Source organism: Zootoca vivipara, chromosome 4, assembly GCF_963506605.1.
Source record: "Zootoca vivipara chromosome 4, rZooViv1.1, whole genome shotgun sequence".
Classification (NCBI taxonomy): Eukaryota; Metazoa; Chordata; class Lepidosauria; order Squamata; family Lacertidae; genus Zootoca; species Zootoca vivipara.
In genome coordinates this window covers 71553409-71578272 of record NC_083279.1, presented here as the reverse complement: position 1 = coordinate 71578272, position 24864 = coordinate 71553409, and the positions used below count along the sequence as shown (strand labels likewise).

The 24864-nt window shown below is 42.2% G+C and overlaps 2 protein-coding genes across 3 annotated transcripts; one reads left to right on the top strand and one right to left on the bottom strand.

Annotated features, from left to right (window-relative positions):
* Positions 1-1323: 1323 nt before the first annotated feature.
* Positions 1324-22065, top strand: LOC118085263 (uncharacterized). 2 transcript variants are annotated; one of them, XR_004692615.2, is made up of 5 exons: positions 1324-1454; positions 5176-5634; positions 11465-11605; positions 13898-13962; positions 21785-22065. XR_004692615.2 is itself a non-coding variant. In XM_035115726.2 (4 exons), the coding sequence occupies exons 1-4, from the start codon at positions 1388-1390 to the stop codon at positions 13900-13902; spliced, it is 672 nt and encodes a 223-aa protein (XP_034971617.2). In that variant the 5' UTR covers positions 1324-1387; the 3' UTR covers positions 13903-14231. The 2 variants fall into 2 exon arrangements, 1 of the variants encoding a protein (XP_034971617.2); XM_035115726.2 differs by lacking the exon at positions 21785-22065 and having other exon boundaries at positions 13898-14231.
* Positions 14715-20089, bottom strand: LOC118085264 (phospholipase A2). The gene is made up of 4 exons (XM_035115728.2): positions 19917-20089; positions 17870-18035; positions 16723-16829; positions 14715-15115 (listed from the first exon to the last, which is right to left on the bottom strand). Exons 1-4 carry the CDS (start codon positions 19954-19956, stop codon positions 14955-14957), a joined length of 474 nt encoding a protein of 157 aa, XP_034971619.1. The 5' UTR covers positions 19957-20089; the 3' UTR covers positions 14715-14954.
* Positions 22066-24864: the final 2799 nt, after the last annotated feature.

The window sequence follows — 24864 nt, the reverse complement described above, 5'->3', positions numbered from 1 at the left end:
CAATACTAGAAACAACTCATCAAATGAGATAACCGGTCTCTGAGCACAGGGAAGGGCAGATAAACATACCTGTATAGGATGCCCCCCATACCTGTATAGGATTTAAGAGAATGGAGGGAGATATATCCGTGTATACGACGCCCCTTAATTTTTGACATTATTTTTTTAGGGGAAAAACAGTCTTTTTCACTACAGATATTACATTGCTAGGAGCATGGGACATTGCTAGGGGCAAAAGATCTGTGACACCCAGATGTTGGACTACATCAGGGTCCCCAAACTAAGGCCCGGGGGCCGGATACGGCCCAATCACCTTCTAAATCTGGCCCGCTTACGGTCCGGGAATCAGCATGTTTTTACATGAGTAGAATGTTTCCTTTTGTTTAAAATGCATCTCTGGGTTATTTGTGGGGTATAGGAATTTGTTCATTTCCCCCCCAAAATATAGTCTGGCACCCCACAACGTCTGAGGGACAGTGGACCGCCCCCTGCTGAAAAAGTTTGCTGACCCCTGGACTACATACTCTTTTTCATTTTTACATTACATTTCCCAGGGCTAAGCCATGAAATTGAAAACAGACTCTAGGCATGGCACAGTTAAGTCCAACTATTCCCATGGGTCATGAAACTATTTATTCTTATTCTCTGACAACACACGTTTGTTTGGGCAGTTTTCAAAAACCCCAGTAGCAATTAAGTTAAGTGTAGTTAAATTAGTCATGGAGAATAAAGACAATCAACAGTTTTATCAGTAACTGAAAAAAGTTGCACAAGAGGGGTAGAATGTATTTATTAAAAATAATTGTCGCTCACTTTCCCTTCCAAACTAGAGGGCCTTACAAAATACACAAAAGCCTACCAAAAGTCACAACATATTAATATATCCAGATAATATGATTGACATTCAAAACCTATTTGTTGTCATTTCAGGGGAAGATTCTTCACAATTCTTGCTGAATAACTAGGGCCACAAGCATTTTTTTTTATTTTTTTTTAGTGCTGGCTATTTTCATGGGGGATTTGTGAGGCAAAGGATCTTAGGAAGGTCATTCGAAAACCTGATCATCAAGTGCAAATTCTGAGTTGTTTAGCCAATGCACTTCTTAAAATTTCCTGCCTATCCTGCACCTTCTCTGCAGCTTCCTTCACAAAGATTAGAGCAGCTTCCCAGTGAAATAACTGCAGGAAGACCAAAAGTGGCAGCCCTCTAGGCAGCAGACAGAGAGCTGTGATGTCAAAGCTGTGGTAACCTTAGTAAGTGTGACATTTACTGGGCAGAATGTGAATTCCTATTCTGTTGCAACACAAAGGCAGAGAGGCACATCTTTTTTCTTTTGCCCATACGTTTGGAGCCAAAGGCAAAACCAAAGAGAATACATTCTCAGCTATGATCAAGCAGAATTTGAAATCCTACAGCTGGGCAGTGCCCCGTCTTCTGATTTCTATCTGTTTGGGTAAGTAACTGGACTAATGAACTACCTTCGTTTTTAGGAGATTGGAGCAGGGAGAGGGGACTTGTTGTTTCTTCTTATAGTTGTTTGTGGCAAACTAAGGGTGCAATCCTATGCACACTTACTTGTCTGGGATACGAGTAAGCTCCACTCAACACAATGGAACGTAGCTTTGAGAAAACATCTATAGAGTCAGTCTGAATAGGTGGGTTGTGATCTGAGCTATTGGTCTATAGGCTATTTTGTAAAAGATGGTTGAAGCGTATGCATCTGGATAGACAGCCTTTAGTCTTTCACATTCTGTTAAGTCTATGGTTCTATAATTTATGAAGCTTGGTTTTATAAGGCGATCTTTAAACAAACAAAAAAAGGGGGGGGGACACACACAGTTTTCCATTTTAAAAAATCCTCAAGGCAGAGAAGTTGCTTCTGTGCTTATCTTTTTACAGTACATCTGAAGTCAACCCCCATTTCTACTTCTCAACAAGCAACTATAATTATGTTGCCTTTTTACTTAAAGCCAGAATGTGGGAGTTCTAGAGAAGGGGTTTAGCTGGGCAAATTTGCCCTCAGATTTTGTATCATTAGGACTTTATGTCTCTTCTTGTTGTGATGTACTGACGGCAAACCCTAATGAGACAGCTGCTATAAATACACTTTTTCTATGTCCTCCCTCACCCTGCAATTTGAAGAGATCTTGCAAGGTTATGCATAAACATTTATCATAAAATCAGTTAAGGAGGACACAGTATTGTAATGTGTTTATTGCCTGGATATAGGGTGACCACATCCAAAGAGAATAAGGCTCCTGTGTGTCTAATACATGTGTAGTGGAGTGAATATTGATACTGTTATAGGTTAAGGGTGCCAAATGCCTGGATTTAGTAAATGCTGGAAAGTAGGATAAAGTAAACAGTGGCATGAAAAAAATGGAGGCTTGAGGACACAATGGCGTTGAAGGAAACAGGAACCAAGGAGAATGTACGACCGGGCCAAAGCTTTGTGTGTGACCTCAGGAGGCAATAAAAGCTGTGCACGTACAGGCATGGATAAGTGAGCAGGCAAAAGAGGGAGAAATAGGACTGATAGGGTTGTTGCAACTAGAAGCTGGAGGGACAATTACAGCCAGTTGTGGTTTCTACTGTCACTGAAGCATTGCAACAGTCATCCCTAAGGGTAAGTGCCAAGATGAAGTAGTGATGCTGACGATGGTGGACTGGGTTTCACATATTTATTTTGAAGAACTATCCAAATTCTGTGTCTGTAGGTCCCATCTAGAAAACAAAAATATGTCTGGATGCCAGCAACCCTGCCTTCCAACATTTCACAGATGCACACAGGGACACTCCTGTGTGCTTGTATTACAGGAGGACAATATAAATAAATACAAGTGAACTAGTAACCTTTTGCAATGTTAAGAGCAAGTCTTCCATGGTGACCTTCACAGTGAAGCCCATGGAATGAGCTGGTAATTGAACCAAAGATGGGAATCTTTGGCTTCCAGCAAAGCTTGAAACACACACACTTCAGGTTTGATATTTGAAGGTGGCAGATAAATCAAGCTGGTTGTACTATTAAGAGCCAGTGTGGTGTAGTGGTTAGAGTATCAGTCAAAGACCTGGGAAATCAGGATTTGAATCCCCAGCAAGCCATGAGCTTATCCACAGCTCAATTTGCCCTGCCTCTTTCCGCAAAGGAAACCCAATCTTCAGTGCTAAATCGAAACAGAAAGGCAATTCTGTAAGTAAAAAAAATATATTATTATATAAATTTGATCTATAGAACTGGTGCAGTTACCACTGCTACATAACACTTATTCTACATTTGGGGGGGGGGGCTCTGTCTTTTAGTGTAGCACCACCCAAACTTTGGAACTCTTGCCTATTGACATTGGGCAAGTGTTTTCACTGTACTCTGTTACGCACCTGCTAAATACATTTTTTTTAGGGAAGTCTATGCAGATATGCAACTTGTTGACATGCATTTTAATCTAGGTTTTCACTTATTGTTTATTTTAATTTTTTTTAAATGTCTTAAGTAGTTGTTTTTAACTGTTTTTTTTAATTACTGATAATCTCATTGTATTCTTTTTCTAAACTGCTTTGTTGTTTTTAACAATCAATTAGTATATACATTTTATGAAATAAATTACAAAATAAAAATCCAGGATCTTCTATAGAAGGGCTTGGCAACTGTAAATATATAAGCCCTGTGTTTTGTTGCTGCTGCACTGTCTGCATATCTGGTACCAGGACAATAAAACAACAATAACAAGAAAAACGTGGACTTTTGCCAATTTATAATATCTCAGCCTCTGTTCACCATCTGCAAAATAAGGATAATTGTGATGTGCCACGTAAAATTATTGTAAAAATAAAGTAGGGTATGAAATGTTGTTATATACCTAAATTATGATCAAATGATCATTCTAAGGGCATTTTTAAAAAAGTGAACCAGTTTAATTATGCTTATGCATAGGTCTTCCTTTTAACTGTGGGATGTCGAAGCTAAGATAGTCAGTCTAGGCACATGACTGATTCACAGGCTCAAGTTGCCATAGCAAAAACCCTTGTTGTATTTACTGAGTCTTTATTCTTTTCTTTATTGTTTGGTCCAGCTTCTCTTGAAGTGCACCTGTTACTCTCTCTCCACTTGGCTTCACAGGCTACCAAAGATGGCTGGATGTCAATGATCTCTTTCAGGGCAAAGGATTTTGTAAACAGTTGAGCCCCTCAGCAAAGGTCATGAAATTAAAATGGATTTGCTAGATCATAGCTGCCAAGTTATCCCTTTTTTTAAGGGATTTTCCCTTTTGCTGAATAGGCTTCCTCGCGAGAAAAGGGAAAACTTGGCAGCTATGTGCTAGATATCTGTGATCTTTTAAGAGCTTTAGTCAAATGCAGTAACGTACCGGTATATGTTTCCATATATGAAGGAGCTATGATGCATAAACACTTATTTCATGGACAACATGGGTTGGTTCTGCTTATTTATCATTTTTAAAATGCATGCATGTTGAGAGAGAGAAAAAATCAGAGTGGGGGGGGGCAGGGTGCTCAAACAACCCCGCTTCCAACATTCAAATAATAAATGTGGGGATTGTGGGTCCATGTAGGCTAGCTGCCAATGTGCCCAGCTCTCCACGCATTTGGTGTGTGTTAGAAGGGCCCCATAGCATACACATTTATAGGTCCTATACATGAAAACAGTTAGCTCAGTTGGTTAAAACGTGGTGCGGATGAAGCCAAGGTCATGGGTTTGGCCACCTGCACATTCCTGCAGACCTGTTTACCTTCGGGGTCCCTTCCAACTCTACAATTCCTGGGCCAATCAAAGTCCATATTGGAGTGAAATGAGGAACTTCTAAACCTCCAGAGTAGATGGGGGGGGCACCCATGGGGGAGTTGGGAAATCCTTTTGCACTAATGCTAATCCCTGCACTAGTACAAAAATGTATACCACCCATATCCAGAATTATGGTTGAAACAACTGAAAATGCATCTCTTTCTAGCAGACTCACAAAGTAAATCTGCACAAACCCACCCTTTTATTTATTACCTATTCCCCCTCCCTTTCTATAATCTGCTATGAAGCCAGAGCTTCAAGTCCTTTAAACCCCACACAACCCAGTTCGCCCACCCACAGAACCCCGCACATCCCCTAAACAATTGCTACCTTCTTTAAATCTCACCAATAACATTCGTCTTTCTCTCTTCTTTTGCAGCTGTTTATGCTGGCGTTGGAAATGCAGCCAAGGAGAACAGAGTTATCTCAACCCATTTACCTGCCGCTTCCCCCACGGCAGTGTTTCACACATATGGAATGAGTCTTGTGTCTCCATCTGTGTCTCAGAGCCCAAGCAGAGAGAAAGCCAAAGAGGGTGAAACGGTGACCCTTGGATGCCGGTTCCGAAGTTCCCATGGCTCATCTTTGAATAACCTAACAGTGAAATGGTACAAGGAGGATGAAAATGGGTCGAGGGACCTAATGGAGAACAACATCACTGTATTGGCAAACTACACCAGAGCATTCCTGATAGGGGATTTATCTGAAGGCAATGCATCTTTGACTATCTTAAATGTGACAACCAGCGATCACGGCACTTATTTCTGCCAGGTGATGCTTTCCAGTGGAGATGTGGTGACAGGAGGTGGCACAAAGCTCAGGATCCGCAGGGCGCTGGGTAATGTTTTGTTTTGTTCATTTCTTTTCTAAATTAACCCCAATCTGCACTATATGCTGTCCTACCACTTTAAACAATCATGACTGCCCTCTAGTCCCACCAGACTCCTGGGGAGTGTTAAGGTAGCTGAGAGTTGTTAGGAGACCCCTGTTCCCTCACAGAGCTACTATTATCAGGGAGGTTTAACCATAAATCACTCTTCACAGGGAGCTCTGAGAATCGTAGCTTTCTAAGGGGAATAGGGGGCCTCATAACAACATTCCATATTCTTAACAAACTACAGTTCTCAGGATTCTTTGGGGGGAAGCCATGGCTGTTTAAAGTGGTATTATACTGCCTTAAAGATATAGTGCAGATGGAGCCTCAATAACAGCAGTAAACAAAATTGACTGAGTTGGGGCTGACTGAGTTTAAAGGGGGCAGTGCACCCTTCACCCTAATGCAGTGTTTCTCAACCTTTTTTGGGCCACGGCACACTTTTCTATGAAAAAAAATCCCGCGGCACACCAACTCTGTGCCGCCCTATATTTAGTTTAGTTTGGAGGGGAGACGTACCGGTAAAGCATGCCACTGAAGAACTGCTGCGCGGTAGCCAGGCGGACCCACCAGGCGCAGAGCCTGCGGAGCGAGCGTGGACAGACCCCAGGCGGGCAGACACGGGCGCGCAGCTGCCGCCGCCTCCCTCCCAGCCGCCCCAGGCAGCCGCCACCGCTCTGGCCCGGCGAAGGGAAGCCCTGCGCAGCCTTCCCCGCCTGCCTCCTCCTCCCCAGGAGGGCGATTTGCATTGTCACGTGCCTGGCGGCCGCCAATAAACAACACTGACCCGCCGGAAAGGAAGCCGGCCGGGTCACGACGCGGGCGCTCGCCTCGCGTCGTGACCCAGCCGGCTTCCTTTCTGGCGGGTCAGTGACGTGACAGTGCAAATCGCCCTTCTCGTCGCGGCACACCAGCCAGTGTTTCGCGGCACAGTAGTGTGCCGCGGAACACCGGTTGAGAAACGCTGCCCTAATGTACTAGCCTCCACTGTCATAAACTAATAAAGCATGATGTGTTATGCTGCTCATCAAAAAAATTGGCAGATGCATGGCCAAGCCGTAGGGCATATCTACGCTATAGTTTTATATTGCATGGCTTCCTAGAAAGAATCGTGGGAGCTTTGCAGCTCGATGAGGGTGCTCAGTTCTGTTGAAAGCCTTATTCTCCAAACACCTAGGGAGATGATATGATGACGAAACTAGTTTAAGTCTCTGGTATAATGTGCATATGAGGCCACATCCACACCATATAGTAAAAGCACTATTATGCCACTTTCAACATTCCCAAAGAATTCTGAGAAAGGTCGTTTGTTGAGGATGCTGAGAGTTCCCCTCACAGAACTACAGCTCCCAGAGTTCCCTGAGAAGAGGGATTGATTGTTAACCTGTTGTGACAATTCTAGCTCTGTGAAGGGAATAGGGGTCTCCTAACACTCTTGGCACTCTGAACAAACCACAGTTCCCAGGATTCATTGCAGGGAAGCCATGATTGTTAAAGTGGCATAATGGTGTTTTATATATGTATGGTGAGGATGTTGCAGGTGCATTGATATGCCCATCATTGTATGATTAATTATGACCAGTGACATGCTTCTGACGTCTCTAAATATTTGAGTATCAACTTACATGTTTTTTTTGTTTATGTACTGTTAATATAGCAGGGACCCAGGTGGCGCTGTGGTTAAACCACTGAGCCTAGGGCTTGCTGATCAGAAGGTTGGCGGTTCGAATCCCTATGACGGGGTGAGCTCCCGTTGCTTGGTCCCAGCTCCTGCCAACCTAGCAGTTCGAGAGCACGTCAAAATGCAAGTAGATAAATAGGAACCGCTACAGTGGGAAGGTAAACGGCGTTTCCATGTGCTGCTCTGGTTTGCCAGAAGCGGCTTTGTCATGCTGGCCACATGACCTGGAAGCTATACGCCGGCTCCCTCGGCCAATAATGCGACTGGACCTAATGGTCAGGGGTCCCTTTACCCCTTTACTGTTAATATGCCAAAACAGTTTTCAACTATAAAAACCAACCCCTAATTAAAATATACAATAACATCAAAACACCTCTAATTAAAATATGCCACAGTCCCCAAGTGAAGTATACATACATGTGTGAACTTGCTCTAGCGCACACATTCTTCAGGAATTCAGGCACTGATTTCACAGCAGAAAACTTGTTAGGGAAATAACAGCAAATGAACTTTTGTTATCTCTTCCTAGAATTTCTCTTCCAACCTTTCTGAAAATATGATCAGGGTGGCATAGTAATGTAGCCACAGCCCGATTAATTTCATCCATCTCACTTCATTTGACAGGTAGTAATGAGAATATGCAATCGTTATGAAGTGGCTGCTTTTCAGAAGCGGAACACTTCGCAACGACATTCCTCACTTCAAATGAATGGCAGAAATTAAAGATAAAAAGTACCTCCTGCTCAATTCTCTCCCCCAGTGTTGTGATTACAGTATATTAATCTGTCCATCAACACCCAAACTAGACCTAATAGTCATTTTATACTATTTTCACCATCAGTGAACCCTGGGAATAGTAGCTTGGTGAGAGTGCTGAGACTCTTCTGTCAAATATTCTGAACGCCTCCTCACAGGAGGGCTCCATTGGTAAAGGGGATGTTTACTAAATCAGGTGTTCTGCACAAATCCTATACATTTTATATCCCTCTGTGTTCAGAGAGGAGTTGCTCTAGCACAATATTTCAGCATCTAACTTTAACGTAGAGATGCCATAAGCTTTTGCAGTGACTTGATAACACTTTCTGCCTCAAGCTGATATACCGGTAAGCCTTACTTTTTGAGCTCTCCACCTTTTCTCCATTTGTATGTTCAACTACTACTAGCACCCCTTTCTGGTACTTCCTTATATTTTGGCATGCAATTTCTATCTAGAACCACCACCCTTTCTCTAATCATCTACTTCCCTCCCCTCCTTCAAGTGCTTCCTTAATTTGTCCAGTTTAAAGATGACAACAAAATCTATACAAAGGTTAAGCAGGAGCCTTGAGGCTGTCCATAAACAGTTCGCACGTAAACAGCGGATGAGCAAGCACACAGGTCATGTGGTCATAATTATGTCAGTGGATAGTAGATCACTGACCCCACATGAGGGTAATTAGTAAAAGGATCAGCTGAGTTCCTAAATACAAAATCTGGGGATTAACACACTTTCCAGCAGGGGAGAGCCCCCAGCAGCAGAGTTTAAACTCACAAAACTCTTTTCATATCTCATTTAGTTGCATACAGCGCTCCTCATTTCTACCCCTCTTGCAATGAACAGGCCACATTGTTAAATAAGTTTTAAAAGACTTTACTTACAAAACTCCAACAATGGTCAGTTTCCTGTGTTATTCCATGCAGCAGCAAGAAGAACACAAGTAGAAATATCTTGTGTTACAAAATACAGAAAAGCTACCGAGCACATGGTGTGAGCTCCTCTTTTTGGTGAGTTCACATGGCAGAATAGTTAGTGAGGAAAAGGAACCAGAGGAAAGTGGGCATGACCTAGTTGAGTCCAGGAGCACAGCTCTACAACCTTAACTCCTTCAAGCACTAAATGGCACTTGTGCACAGTTATGTTTGACTGCAATTTCCCACAGTAATCTCTCAGCCCCTACCAGTGAGCTGCATTGTATTTCTATTCAAACTATTTATTTATTGAATTTATTTATTGAATAGCCCAGGGTGGCAAACAGATATACAATTTTTTTAAAGCAAAACAGGAACATTCTAAAACAGATTGAACAGATTAAAACATTCTAAAAACATCTAAATGCAGTTACAGTTATAGCACTTGTTTATAAATTTGCATATATACATAAACACTAACACATTACCATCTACAGTAATGCAGGTCTGCCTTCTTTTGTCCTTTGTGGTGATGTGTTTCCTCTTTTGGCAGGGGTGTGTGTGATACTTAAATGGCAATTCCAACCGACTCACCTCCACTCCCAGTACAAACCTTGGTAGTACTTGTGTTCTAGGAAAACATGGGAAGGCACAGGCCATAAGGCTAGAGCCATGCTGGAGATCTTCTGTATGCCAGAGTTTTCTGCTAGGGAAATGTAACAGGCCTAATATTTATAGTTTCTTAACAGGATTAATAACAACAACAACAACAACAACCTTTTATTTGTATCCCGCCCTCCCCGTCCGAGACCGGGCTCAGGGCAACTAACATCAAATATAAACATTGATATAAAATCAAACAATAATTAAATCACCTCTTAAAACAAGTCAGGATAAAATTAAAATCTGAATTAGATGGCTTTCCGCAGGATTTGGGTTGGGGACAGTAAATGCTCATCAGTCCTATGCTTGTTTTGATAGTTTAATGTATATTATAAAGTCCCTGGAATGGGCAGTGATGGCGAACCTATGGCACGCGTGTCAGATGTGACACGCAGAGCCCTCACTGCTGACATGTGTCCCATCAGCCCATTCACGCTGTTGTTGTTGTTTCCCCTCCCCCTTTTGTTCTCCCGCTCCTCCTACAGCTTGTCTCCGCTCTTACAGCTTGTCTCCACTGTTACAACCTGGATCCTTTTTTGTTGTTGTTGTTGCTGGTAGCCAGAGATTGGTTTTTTAACCCTTTCTGTGCTGTTTTTCTGGCGCTTTGGCAGACGTTGATTGGGTGTAACAGTGTTCATTTTTTAACCCGCTCTGTGCTGTTTTTTTGGGGGGGCGCTTTGGCAGACTGTGTCAGTGCTGCGTGTTAGTTCCAGCAAAGATATTATTCATCATTTATTTCTGTTCTCTTTCCCCCAAAAAGTGCAGTAGCTTTGGGGTATTCCCCCCAAAAAAGCAAAGCAACTTTTGCACACACCCCCAAAAAACTCCAAAACTTTGGTCAGCAGCTCACCCCAAAAAGCTCAACTCTGGGCACTCAAAAAAAATTCATTCAGTGGCACCTTAAAGACCAACTAAGTTTTTATTTTGGTATGAGCTTTCGTGTGCATGCACACTTCTTCAGATACACTGGAAACAGAAGTGTCAGACCCTTATATATGTATACAGAGGGTGGTGGGGGTGGGTGGGAATGGGTGATGGGCTGATGGGAGTGGTAATCCTGTGGACGGCTCAGACCAACACGGCTACCTACCTGTAACTAGAACTCTGGGCACTTTGTGATAAATAAGGGGTTTTTGGTTTGGTTTGGTTAAATAATTAGTTTTGGGTTTATTAAATACAGTTATATATTACAATTATACTTTTTTTTATTTAAACTATAAATATCACGTAATTATGGTTTTTTTCTTGAAGTGACACACCACCCAAGTTATGCTCGTTTTTTTGGCGAATTTTGACACACCAAGCTCAAAAGGTATCCATCACTGGCTTACATTCTACATTATTTGTATAGAAACAGGGCTTAGTGTTAGCACAATATAAATGTTAAACAGTGGTGGAATTAGCTATTCATAATCTACCAACCCACCTCAGTCACATTCTCTTCAAACTGTGTTCCAATTCACACAATTGGTTCTTGCTGTGTGTGTTTGTGTGTGTTAGGCTTTCTCGCTCTATTTTAAAAAGGCCCCTAGGCTATGCATGTCCTCAGTTTTCCTAGGGAGATATTTTTGTCATTTTGAATATAAAATAGTCTAGTCTGTAATGCAGAACGTTACATCCCAATAGTGTCTCTTGTTGCTCCTCTCGCAGCTTTAGCAAACATAGATCCAAAGCTGCCCCCTCAGTCTCTCAGTGCAGCCTCTTCCAGCCAGTGTGCATTGAGTTTTCCTTAAAATTCTCTATATTCAAGACGATTGATTTCTGATGCCTCTGTCCCCTCAGGATTGTTTGGCATAGAAGAATCCATTGGAACAATCATTGGCGTGGTGGCAGCTGGCATTGGAGGCATGTTAGTTCTAATAGTAGTTTTAACTCCTCAGCTGAGGAAGTGCCTTCCATGTGCTAAAGCAACATCGAACCAAGGTATGGTGACAACAAAATGCTCAATTGTTTTGCCAAAATTGTAGATGCAATGCACATCAGTTGCCAAATGCTTTCAGAAAAGCAAGCTTTATCTCTCTCTATATAAAAATGTAGGCATTGCGCACACGGAGGTCACAGCCTTTCTCCGTAACTGCTGAACCGTAATGCAACAAATTTGGCCACAACGTTCCATGCCCATCAGAGAGGGATCTGGCATTAAAAAATTTCCAAAAAAACATACCTTTCACACCTAAAATAATGATTAAACACAAAAAGTGGTGCCCAAATTAGACGTCACCACCAGAAGTTCTGAAAACTCCAGCAGCATCCAATAGAAAGGCACATCACACCCTGCCGCCTCCAAAGCTACACCGCCAGATGAGATCACAAAATTCCACAGCAACCAACTGAAAACAGTCCTTTTGCAGCAACAAGGCCCAGCTTTTTCAATAGGCCGCAGCATTGCCAAGCAGGGAAAACTGAGTAGGCCGCACCATTCAGTAGGCCATAGGCAAAAACAAACAGAATAGGGCCTTTCACAACCGGGGGGGGGGGAGTCACAGGGATGAGGCACAACAAAGGGAGGGGGGAAACACATAGTCATGAGGGGGAAGGAAGAACCCTGAGTCAGCCAAAGCAATGGAGGGTGGGTTGGGACAGGGAAAACTGAGTTGGCTGCAGCATTGCCCAGTAGGCCACAGGCAAAAACAAACAGAATATGGGCCTTTCACAGGGTGGGGGAACTAAAGAGATCTAAGAGAGATTGCCAGTGCTGATATATCCAACAATACAAGCAAATCTCTGCACGTCATTTTCTGAAAGACTGGCCAGCTGCAAAAAAAAAACCAAAACAAAAACGGGGGTGGGGACGGGGACAGCTTTAAGCATGGTGTAGAAGAGGAAATTTCAGCAGATGAAGCTAGTCTCTCAACAGAGAGTCTCTGCAGCACAATTTCTCCCATTGCTATACCTTCAAGATAGCTGATGATAGAAAGCTTCAAGGTTGCTATACAAGGACCTTCCAGAATTTGCTGGACTTCAACCATTGGGAGCCCAGCAACTTGGTGGCCCCATATTGGCTACCTTTGGATGGAAAAACTCCTTATAGGTGATAGCTGAAGGGGGAGCCTGATGGAATTGGTCTCTCAGCAGAGCCAGTGGCGGAGGCCTCCAGTCCTGTCCCTGCATTTACTATAGCCTTGTGGAATTGCTATTGGCAGATAAAGGTAGCAGTGAGGTTGGGCTTTGAGAAGAGCTGGTGGAGGAAATCTGCAGTCGCATCTCTCTGGTATTGTCTATGTATAGACATACAGTACTATGCTTTCTTATTAAATAAACAGTTCACCACAATTGCTATCTGTATATATCTGTATACTCAGCGATCTTCAAAGCATTTGTGGTTGTTTTGCCAAATTGTCTCTCTCTATGTGTATACACACACACACACACACACACCACAAAAACAACAACAAAAGCCCCCTTAAAGAGGAAATAGTCTGAACGTTCTATAAACAGGCACAGTGAGTTTCTTGAAGCAGATTGAACAAATACACAAGGAAGAAGTTGAATTGCACTGAGAAGATTAAGACAGCAGTCCTAAAAATACTTACTTGGAAGGTAGCTACAGTGAAACCAATAGGTGTTTGTAATCTGAGTGAAAGCTTTTGAGATTATAGTCCTTGAGATGATGTTAGAGCTGATAGCAGCACAAAGCCTGCTACAATGACTCTGACTTCAAGGATTTATTGCATGATTCTCTGTCTAATAAACAAAGTGTAGCACAGAACAGTCGGATTAAAAAGCTTGCCACCTATTTAAATCCATCTGGATGTTATTGAGTTGCTACAACTGTCTCCATTCTAATTCTTTTAGGGCCCATAAAACAACCATAAAAGGTCCCTTCAAGGTGCAGAGCTGAACAAGGCCAATGTAAACACAAGAAATGATTCTACATTAACATGAATTTTGTGCCGCTCTTGTATGTTATATTTTTGGCAAGGGTTTGGCCAACCTACAGTGGATCCAAATAATCAGAAGTGCTTGCACAGCTCAAGCACATTACTACATTAACTTTGTGATCATACAGGGCTGCGTACACATTATATCTTTAAAGTACATTTGAAACACAACTTCCTTAGGAGTGCCCAAAATTCTTTGATAGGAAAAATATGCTTTGAATGTGCTTCAAATGTACATTGTGAAAAATTGGTTGTAAAATACTTAGTTGCATTATATTGTGTCGTATCTTCTACTTCATTGTTTATTTACTTAATCTTTTTTCTTCCTCCACAGCATAACTTGGACAGCATGGCTAAAGTAATTGCCAGGTGTGCCACCGACGATATAGTTTTCTGAATGTAAGCAAAAATGTCAGTTGTTTGAGTGTTTTCTATAGTCTACCTAAAAATGGTATAATAAAAATGCTTTACCATCCTTTTAGAATATATGCCTCAAATTGCGACTACAGCTTAGTCATAAAATAAGCATCCTTTTCCAAAAAATAAATAAATCCTCACTACTAAATAAAAAAAAGAAAACCATATTAAAGCATAGAAAGGGGGTTGTTGCACTGAGCATTATATCTTCTCCAGACACAATAAGCCAGTGTGTGGCCAAGATGGCTGAACCTCCTGTTCTCTATCAGAAAAAAGTCCTATGCTGTGTTCAGGAATCTTATGGTGCCTTTCTGCCCTTAGAGCAGGGGTCAGCACACTTTTTCAGCAGGGAGCTGCTCCACTGTCCCTCAGACCTTGTGGGGGGCCGGACCATATTTTGAGGGGGGGGGGAATGAACGGATTCCTATGCCCCACAAATAACTCAGAGATGCATTTTAAATAAAAGGACACATTCTACTCATGTAAAAACACACTGATTCCTGGATCATTCGTGGGCCGGATTTAGAAGGCAGTTGGGCCGGATCCAGCCCCCAGGCCTTAGTTTGCCTACCCATGCCTTAGAGTACCGTATCTCTCTTACACTTCCTGTTCCATAGGACTGTCACTGTATAGGGAACACAGCACCACCAACCACAAAGAACCTGTGAAGGTCCAGGATGGTTTGGGCAAATGCACTGTACTTATGCGGACTTACTGTATGTACCACTTCTTTAAAAGATCATAGCATGGCATTTCAAAAACACTTTTGTAGGGTATGTTTTCCATGACAAGATATCACAAGAAGCCTATGAATCTGTGCAACCAACAGGTATAGAGGTCACTGTTTAATCTGACATTTCCAGAAATCCGAAGATACATACACAATTCAGAAGCTGCTAGTCTAGTTGAATGATGTACAAAGTATAGAGAGCTTAAAGAGGAAAGAAACTGAAGGTTTCCATTAAAAAATAGTCTTAATGCCTACATTTCCCATAACTGCATACAGGGTAAATTTGGCCACACAGAAAATTTGGCCAGAAGGCATAGCGTCGGTTAAAAGGGGCAGATCTCCAACACTTGGCTGCTTCTCTGTCACATTGGCATATGATTTTTTGACATCTGTCTAACATTGTATCTGAAAAAGAGAAAAACCAGGTGAATAGTTAAAACAGAATAAGAGCACCAAACTGAAATAACTAGCCACAAATTGTTAATGTCTATTGGCATTTGTTATTCATTGCAGGTGCTTTGGGAATCGTGATAGACCAGGAAGGAAATATAACTATAAATCAAAATAAGTAAGTCGTTCTTAAAGTTTAGGCTCATATTTCTGAAAGCAGTTACAATAACAAGTAGTTACAGGTAGTTGCTATCTGAAGAAGTGTGCATGCACATGAAAGCTCATACCAATGACAAACTTAGTTGGTCTCTAAGGTGCTACTGGAAGGAATTTTTTTATTTTGTTTCAATAACAAGTAGCAGATAGGTGCAGTTCTCACAATGGACAGAATATTTATTATTATTATTATTACTACTACACTATATTAATTATTTATTAAATTTGTATACGGCCCTTCATCCAAAGATCCCAGTTCACAATCGAAAAATAAAAAATGAGAATACAAAATAGATAATAAAACAAAAACAAACCAATAACTCCCCCCCCCCCCCACAAACACATTTAAAAAGCCTTAGAATGTTAATTAATCAAAGGCCTAGTTATAGAGAAATGTTTTTGCCTGGTGCCTAAAGATATGTAATGAAGGCGCCAGGTGAGCCTCCCTGGGGAGAGCATTCCACAAACAGGGAGCCACCACAGAAAAGGCCCGTTCTTATGTTGCCACCCTCCCGACCTCTTGTGTAGGAGGCACGAAGAAGGAGGCACATGCTGAAGATGATTGAAGGATCTGGGTCATTCATATGCATAGCTGCCAAGTCTCCCATTTTTCACGGGAAATCCCTGTTTTTAAAGCCGTTTCCCGCTGTTATCCCGAATGGCGAAATACCCCGTAATTCCCCCGGATTTTCAAAGCAGCTCCTGCCGGCCAGGGAGACTCCTTCTGCGCATGTCTGGACATGAGTAGAAGCGACTTCCGGTGCCGTGCCGCTGCTGATCCCAGATTTTTCAATCCGGGAGTTGACGGGTATGTTCATATGGGGAGAGGCATTTGGGGCTTTTTTGTCTAGAAAAGGGTGAGTAAGTGACATGATAGTGGTGTATAAAATTATGCATGGGGTAGAACCCGTGTAAAGAGATAGGGTGTGGATAGAGATAAGTTTCTTCCTCTCACTTGCACTCAATGAACCCGAATGCTGAAAGATGCAGCATAGAAAAAGGAAGCACTGCTTCACACTGTGTGTAATTAAACTATGGAATTGAAATCAGTGGATTTAAGTCTACTCTGAGGAGACCCTAACACTACATCAGGGGTAGGCAACCTAAGGCCCATGGACCGGATGCGGCCCAATCGCCTTCTCAATCCAGCCCGGGACAGTCCTGGAATCAGGGTGTTTTTACATGAGTAGAATGTGTCGTTTTATTTAAAATGCATCTCTGGGTTATTTGTGGGGCATAGGAATTCGTTCATTTTTTTCTTCAAAATATAGTCCGGCCCACCACATGGTCTGAGGGACGGTGGACCAGCTCACAGCTGAAAAAGGTTGCTGACCCCTGCACTAGATCATGCATTGCTTATCAAGATAAAATGGATAAATACAATTAGTTTAAAATTGTTACCTTACCACATACCACAGTATTGTCATTACAGGTCCATTTATATCTACGTATTATGGGGTTACAGCCTTGTTCCTCCGCGAAGCCATAACAGCAGTCATGTTCATGACAGCACCTTAAAGCAATAGAGATTGAATTGTACCCATTATATTTTGTGAGCCCATCCAAGATTTAAAAAGAGCCATGTGCCAATACAGAAGTAAATTCTTCAGCTATACAGTCACTCTCCAGTATTGTTTCAAATACTTCTAGTGTTTCAGGGAAAGCCCACTAAGTTTTTACATTATACATATCCCTCTGGAATCATTCATTTGGTAAACAAACAACAAGAGCATAGTGCATGCAAATATTACACCTACCACTTCACTCAGTGAAGCAAGGGTTAAAAAAAGAAATCAAATTTATCTCTAGTGAAAGCCTAGTGGTTCCAAATCAAGTTAAAAGAGGGCACACGACATTCCTTTTCTCTCGCTGCATTCTCTCAACTTAGCAACATGGTAATGTCATCTGGCATAATAAAGGGCAGGTTTTGTTATGTGCTGATCATGTTACCTATTATTCTCACTACTCACTCACCACCACTATGTGAATTTGTTACTGGTTTGTGCTATCACAATTAGGGATGGGCAAATCTGTCAAATTTGGTTTCTCATTTTCAAATCTCAAGCTCTGTTCTGCACATTTCCCCCAATTTTTGAAGTCCTCAATAAAATTAATCATCATTTTAGTGCATTTTTCCCTCTTAATGTAAGTTTGCATAATATGCACATTTATGCAAAGCTATTTCCCCTAAAATAATGCATTTTTGTATGTTATTTTTCACTAATATATGCATTTTATGGATGCTTTACTCCAGTACATGATTATTTTTGCACACATTACTTGGCTGGAGAAAGGCACTGCAATTTTCAGAGCAGTGAGAATTTTGAAGAATAGCTGTGTTTTTGGTTCTTGTATTGTTTTGGAATACGTGAATTTGGCAGGTTCACCTTTAAATGTGAATGGGATTAAATTTCTGCCCCATCCCTAATCACAATATAGTTTCCTACAGTTTCTCCTCTACAAATTAAACCTGCCATCATTTCAAGGGTATTAAATAAGGTTGGATGAATTCAATTGAAGAATGACACTTGGGGATGTCATTGATGTCCTTACCAGTCTGTTTTGTCCTTCGGCCATCCTCTTCCTCCTGGGCCGCAGTAGCATCCATAACCTAAATATGCCAAAGGAAATCGTCCTGTGCCACACTTTATGGCTCCAGATAACTCAAGGAGGCCTCTTTTGTGTACAGAATGGTTCTTCCCAAGAACACTATTCCAAACTGCAAAGGCAGAAGTGAAATTTTAGTGCATCTGAGTAAAACCATTACTCAAAATCCTGGTTTCCCATCTTTACACTTTCCCAATTCTGAATTAATGTATGTATTATTGATAATAATTTTAAAATGCACTATTGCTCACAAAGAGTTATACAACTCTACACACATCATTTCTGCAACCAAGGGTCTGCCTTGCATTCCCATTTATTTCAGTTGAAAATGACATTCCAGGTTAGCTCCCTTCACTTAAATGTACAGGTGTCCCCCCACTAATGTGGGGGTTACGTTCTGGGGCCCTGCGCACATAAGTGAACTTGCATAAAGTGGGAAGCAACCCACTTTAATAGGGAGGGTGTGCAGGGAGGAGAGAAAGAGAAAGAGACTCACAAGCACTGCTGGGGCTGCTGCCAAGGAGTTGCCTGGGGCCGCTGCCCGGCCTGCCCCAAGCCTCCCCTAGATTGGGGCCACTGCCCAGTGCAAGGGAAGGCTAATCTATTTATTTATTTTGCAGCAACCTGCACAAATGTAGTCACACACAAGTGGAATGCGGATGCCTGTATTAGGGCACTCTATATATGCACACACAGAATTCTGGATCAGATATGTCTAAATGTTATCAGGATCAGCATCATTTTTTTCTACAGAACTTCTTTGACATTATTTAGAGTTTTTCCCTTAATCTATATATTTGTATTATATTGCATAGGCTTTTAATGTTTAGTTAAAGCATTCTGCTGAATCCAAGACTTAAACAGGCTTCAGAAACACAAGTGTCTCTGCACTATAAACCTGAGGAAAATGAAGTGTGCCTCATCGTCTACTTCAGGATGATTTAACAAGGACATTTAACAACTGCCAAAAAAAAAAAACCCTCAAACTGAAGACTAATGTTTTAATACAGACTGGCTGTTGTTTTTCAATACATTCCTTAGCTATCAAGTATGCATTCTGAAAAAAATGTAGCATTCCCTCTCTACCTGATGAACTATTTCATTAAATTGTTCTTTCCGACTCAAATAGCCAAGACCATGTTGCTAAGAAAAGTTGAACAAGTTTTTTAATGTCCAGCAGGCCCAGTTTCTTCTAACTCTACCTGTTAGCAAAATAGTTACAAAAATGTGCCTGGCAGTTGGGGTGGGATCTTATGATCTCAACTTTCCTGGCATGATTAAATTTACACTGGCAGGCATTAAGCTGCAGTAACATAGGTGTCCTCAAATAATTAAAAGGCCTTGCAATAACGGTCTCACATGCTTCGGTTCTGCTGTGTGCTGCTTCTGTAGTGGGGCCTTATAAAAAGACCTTTATCTCCTCCCTTCCCATCCACCCTGGACTTTAGATGAATAAAAACTACCTATTCACATTTCGCTGTTTAAAGTACGGGGAAGAGGCAAACAGATAGTTACAGCATGAACAAAGACAATCATTCAGATATGAGAAAGACACCTGGCAATATGCCAAAGCACCTAAGACCAAGCCATTCTATTGACCTAATTCCACTGAAGCATTTTTCAGTGTCTAATAACAGCCTGGTGCAAATCCCACTGCACTGAAATAAGTCCACCTATTTGAAGGAGTTTTATCATACTTTGTAAACTTTGGGACTTATGAACTTTCAGACTTGTAAACACAGTGGAACATGTTTCGCCCGCACTATTTACATGCTCAAACAATGCACAGTTATCATTAAAATCAGACACCGAAAGCACAGTTCCAGGACGATGATGACAATATGAAAAAGATAAGCTTACTCACCTGTTTGCTTTGGTCGATAATAATGGTGTAAAGCCCAGTAATGAAACCTCTGTACTAAGGAGGGCACAAAAGCACAGGTGTTTTTATGAGGTCAACAGTTACATAGCTTGGCATCTATTTTGTACTTACCTGCTTGGAAAAACAGCAGCGTCACCAGCCGGTGTTCCATTTGGAGGTCAATTCAGGATGACCCCCCACCCTTTCACTCGGACACACATAGCCTGACTGCCTAGAGAGTCTCCCTGTAGTTCTGCTGTCAGACTGAGCCAAGGAGTGGGAGTGTATAAACACTCTAACAAGGCTACTCCTCTACAGTCTACTCTCAGAGCTAAATATATGTGTGTCTGTATATATAGTTAAAGGTGAGACACTTCTGCGTTTCAAGTGTCCACTGTCCAGAGACTGATGGAAGGCCCAATTCACTAGGAACCTTTACCTTACTAAGAACACATCTGGCAAATACAGCTCAATGCCTCTGTTTGCACGTTGTTCCTTTCGGGAGGGGTTGTCGGGAGGGAATTACGTCTCTTGGACAGGTTTAGATGCTGCAGCCACTAAGCCGGGAGCTCCTTTCCTAAGCTGTTTGCTTACATCCTCAACTGACCCCTCCAAGTTGTTCCACTGCTGAAGTGTAAAAGCTGTGTTTGCTACAGTCCAACTTTTATAACTGGGTAGCATTTGAGTTCATAGGCACTGGCAGGAATTTTTCAATTAGAACAACAACAACAACTGCAAATGCCAAGCTGAAACAATAAGCTTCTACCTACAATTTCCTGAGATTTCAACACACTAATTGACGTTATAAAAGTGGTTCAGGTAGGCTTGTAAATGTTAACTGTAATTTCTTTGGCTCCTCATCGTCTTAAGGGTGCATCATAACTTTAAACCGGGGACAGGGAAATGTGACCCTTCTGAAGGCCACAAGTTCCCCATCCCTGCTTTAAATTATTGATTTAATATCAATAAACACTACAAATTCAGATGCAGTGAGCCTCTGAGAATCAGATGTTGAGGGTCATCAACAGAGAGTGATCATTGCAAAATTGTTGCATGCCACCCCAATCTCTGAGCCCAGGGTTCGGCTTCCTTGGAATGAGGGACAGCAGAGACTGGTGTCTTGATGATACTATGGTTTATTTACACGCATATGCTACCTGAGCCTACAATGGAGGAGCTCATAGTATTAACACCCCAAGAGGGTCTTGCTTCCCCCAGCCACAGCCTTGGATTCCAGCAGAAATCAGGCATGGCTCTTTCTCTCAGCTGCCCAGTGGAGGGAGGGAGGCACACCCATTTGCTCTCATACTTTGGGGGTCATCATCAAGAACCTGGCCTGGCTATTCCAGCAATTTGAACCCTGATGAATCCAGTACAACCCCCACGCTCCCTAACTCTCTCTCACACACATCTGCACAGTCCTTAGGACCAAAGGCTCTTCTCTAGCTTTTCCAACTGAAGTTAAGGAGGAGATAATTCTTGTAGGACTTTTAGTGAATTTAGAACTGGGCACAAACTGCTTTCCTGTTTTATTTTTAGGCCTGTTCTTATACTGATTTTTATACAAGACTGTTTTAGTACTGTTTTGTTTAGGGTTCCTTACTTTCACATTTCTTCTAGGAAGACTGATTTAATTATTGGATAGCAGTTAAAAAGACAGATGAAAACATTGGGTCAAAAAGCATTTGTATTTTAATTTTATGGACTGTTTCATGTTCTTCTTTTTTAGGTTTTTAATTCTCTTTGTGAGTTTTATCTGCCTTTTATTGTATAATATAGTTTTTTACATTTTCAGGGATTTTGATAGTTGCTCAGGATCTTATTTTTCTCCTTTTAGAAAAGATGGAACAAAATTATTATAAATAACATTTCTGGGAACCAGTGCCAGCTCCCCTGTGGTAACCTGCTCTTTCCTCATTTCCATTCAGATGAGAGGCAGGAATTTTATAGACATGGTGACAGCTAGACAGTTGCTAACATTTTTTCATTATTTCTTCCAGGTTTTCCATCTCGATCTTTTGCTGTCCTTCCTCTTCCCCTCCCCCTCTTGTATCCCCTTTTGGGTTTCTCCCTTCTTACTCTAACTTTATGAATGGTGTGTTGGTTAAATGAGCCACGTTGAAGGGTCAGTGCCTAGAGCAAAATCCAGACTGGCCTCGCCTCTCTCAGAATAGCTCTACTGCATAATGGAAATAAAATCTGTCATCACAACCTTGTGCATTTCAGTTTCATCTCAATTTTAGCTTCCTTTATTGCCCAGAATTCTTATGCTCAACTCATAGTCCCATAATCTGATACTAATTGTGAGAGAAGTGGGAAAATGAAGAGTTCAAATTCCACATACTGTATACCCAGGGCTTTATTTTCTAGATCTAGAGCAGTGGTTGCCAACTTTTTTTTTTTGCCATGCCCCACCTAAGCGTCTCTAAAATCCTGATGCCTCACCCCCTGTGACATATAATTCTTATTATTCAAAAAGTGAACTATTCATTACAGGTAGGTAGCCGTGTTGGTCTGAGTCGAAGCAAAATAAAGAAATTCCTTCAGTAGCACCTTATCTGAAGAAGTGTGCACGCACACGAAAGCTCATACCAAAATATGAACTATTCATGTGAAGGAAGCCTAAAAGGCCATTCACTGTTAATATCTCATTCTCAAATTTCTCCCGTTAAAAATCAAATTGCGCCCCTGTGGGGCATGTTGGGAAGCACAGTTCTAGAGAAACATGTGCCAGAATGTACCTCCCTCAGAAGACCCACCCTAGAGCCCAAAGAAGATCTCTTTGGGTCAGGTGGGGGGCAGTCTCCTCATTAGCCAGAGGCTTGTTGAGGCTGCTCAGCTGAGGCAAGGGGAGCCTTCCATGCAGCTTAACGAGCCCCCATCATTGGGGTCTCCTCAGCAGAGGCACAGAGAGGCCTCCATGCCTCAGCTGAGCAGCCTAACGAGGTCCCCCCCCCCACCGTCATCTCATCAGCTCACATGAGCCAGAGCAGCATTGGGGCTTGCTTAGCAGGCTGAAGCACAGAGGGGCTTCCATGCCTCAGATGAACAACTTAACGAGCTCCCACCCATGCCTCTCCCACTCGTGTGAGCCAAGCAGCTGGGGGCTTGTTTAGAGGAGGCACAGCTTTCTGTGCGTCAGTTGAGAGGCTGAAGAGTCTCAGCAAAGCCCCATTGCGCCTCAAACTCATGAGGAGACCCTCTCCAGAGCCAGTAGTGTAGAGCAGGCATCCCCAAACTGCGGCCCTCCAGATGTTTTGGCCTACAACTCCCATGATCCCTAGCTAACAGGACCAGTGGTCAGGGATGATGGGAATTGTAGTCCAAAACATCTGGAGGGCCGATGTTTGGGGATGCCTGGTGTAGAGGATGTTCCCTTTTGGCTCCCAGGAGGGTCTCCTCTTGGGCTGGAAATGCTTTGCGGAGCTATGCTGAGGCTGGTCAGATCTCTCTCCCCACTTCTGGGGCCCAGCTGAGAGGTGCCAGAACGCTGTTCCGGCAAGTTCCGGCTGGAGAAAAAGCCCTGCATATACTCACTGGTGCTCACTGGTTCTCCTGCTACATTCCAATAAAAAGAAGAAGAAAAGGTGTCCTACTTAACAAGGGTTTCCAGTAATTAACAAATAAGTCAAAACAAAACTCAGCTAATTTATTAATTGCAGGACTAAACTCAATTTATTTATCCATTATGACTCTTAAGTCTGAAATTTCTCCCCATTAAGTTAGTTGGCCAAACCATTTAGCTGTCAACTGTAGCAAATAAACAATCACTATTTGCATCAGCCCCAGCAAGCATGGCCAATGGCCAGGGAGTTGTAATTCGACAACATCTGGAGGCCCAAAGGTTCACCACACCTGCTATTGCCTTTTAGAGGTTTTCTAGAGGCATATTGGGTACTGAAATGATTATATATATATATATATATATATATATATATATATATACACACAAGAGCACTTAAAACCAAAGGGCAGTAGTGCCCAGCAGAATGGATGAGCTGCATGAAGTTTCAACTGTGAAACTGCAGTCCCTCCCACCTCTTCCTGATGTGAAAAGGACACAGTGCAATTGTAATTGCTTGCCCCTCTCTGCTCCCCAAGGCCCTGGACTGCAAATTAATCTTGCTTGGATCTACCGTATGAATGCCTGAGAGAAGTTTGGGGATGGGCTGAGGTGTTCACAGCTCCATTGAGTTATATGCCATGTGCTCTCCCCACTCTCTCTGTGCGTGTTGTACAATTCTGCCTGGAAGGCAGATGGGAACTCAGTCCCCAGACTAATTTCATGCAGCCCTCTGGGCACTGGGGGCACATTCTTGCTCTTTATTAGACCATCCCTCTGGCAAGTATGCGTGCATGTGTTTGTTTGTTTGTTTGTTTGTTTGTTTGTTTGTTTGTTTGTCTGTCTGTTTGTGTGAGAGAGGGAAGGAGGAGAAATGGGGAGGGGATTGAAAGGCTTGCAATGAGCTGCAGTGCGGGAGGAAACCAGGGAAGAGAAGGAAGGTGGAAGGGGGGAAACCAGGAAAAAACGCAATTGAAATGGATAGAGCATGCCAAGCTGGCTGGGGCGAGGAGCAGTCAGTTCAAGCCTGAGTAATGGGAGTGGCAGAAAGAGTTGGAAAAGCGCTGAAATATTCTAGCCCATTGCTTTCAGACAGGGAACCACTGCTTCCACCTAGTGGAAAACAGCAATAAAGAGTGTAACACAGACCAGAAGTTGGATACAATTCTACTTCTCTTATATCTCTCTGTCCTTCCTTGATAACTTTTGGAAGCATTGGAGATGTTGAGGGAGACATGAAATCTCTCCATTCCAGGATTTTTGGTTTTTTTTAGAGGAGATAAACACACTGGGGGAAATTGAAACTTATGCAATACATATGCAATTGCAATATTTATATAACCACAGTATTAAGAACTAGCAGAAAATGTGACATTCCACATGTTTAGGACACAGGATTCTTTAGCAGTGTTTCAACACATATGAGAGGATTGGGATTTCAAATTTGCTGTAACACAACAGAATTTCTATTGCAGTACTAAAGAAACATAATGCAAAGACTGGAAATAGAAAGGACTA

Excerpts from the sequence above, each read along its gene's own strand:
- LOC118085264 (XM_035115728.2), bottom strand. The coding sequence starts at position 19,956 with ATGGAACACCGGCTGGTGACGCTGCTGTTTTTCCAAGCAG. Across the intron at positions 18,036-19,916 it reads GCTGCTGTTTTTCCAAGCAG|TTTGGAATAGTGTTCTTGGG; the intron begins GTAAGTACAAAA and ends CTGCCTTTGCAG. Across the intron at positions 15,116-16,722 it reads TGACAATACTGTGGTATGTG|ATACAATGTTAGACAGATGT; the intron begins GTAAGGTAACAA and ends TCTCTTTTTCAG.
- LOC118085263 (XM_035115726.2), top strand. The coding sequence starts at position 1,388 with ATGATCAAGCAGAATTTGAAATCCTACAGCTGGGCAGTGCCCCGTCTT. Across the intron at positions 1,455-5,175 it reads TCTGATTTCTATCTGTTTGG|CTGTTTATGCTGGCGTTGGA; the intron begins GTAAGTAACTGG and ends CTTCTTTTGCAG. Across the intron at positions 5,635-11,464 it reads CAGGATCCGCAGGGCGCTGG|GATTGTTTGGCATAGAAGAA; the intron begins GTAATGTTTTGT and ends CTGTCCCCTCAG.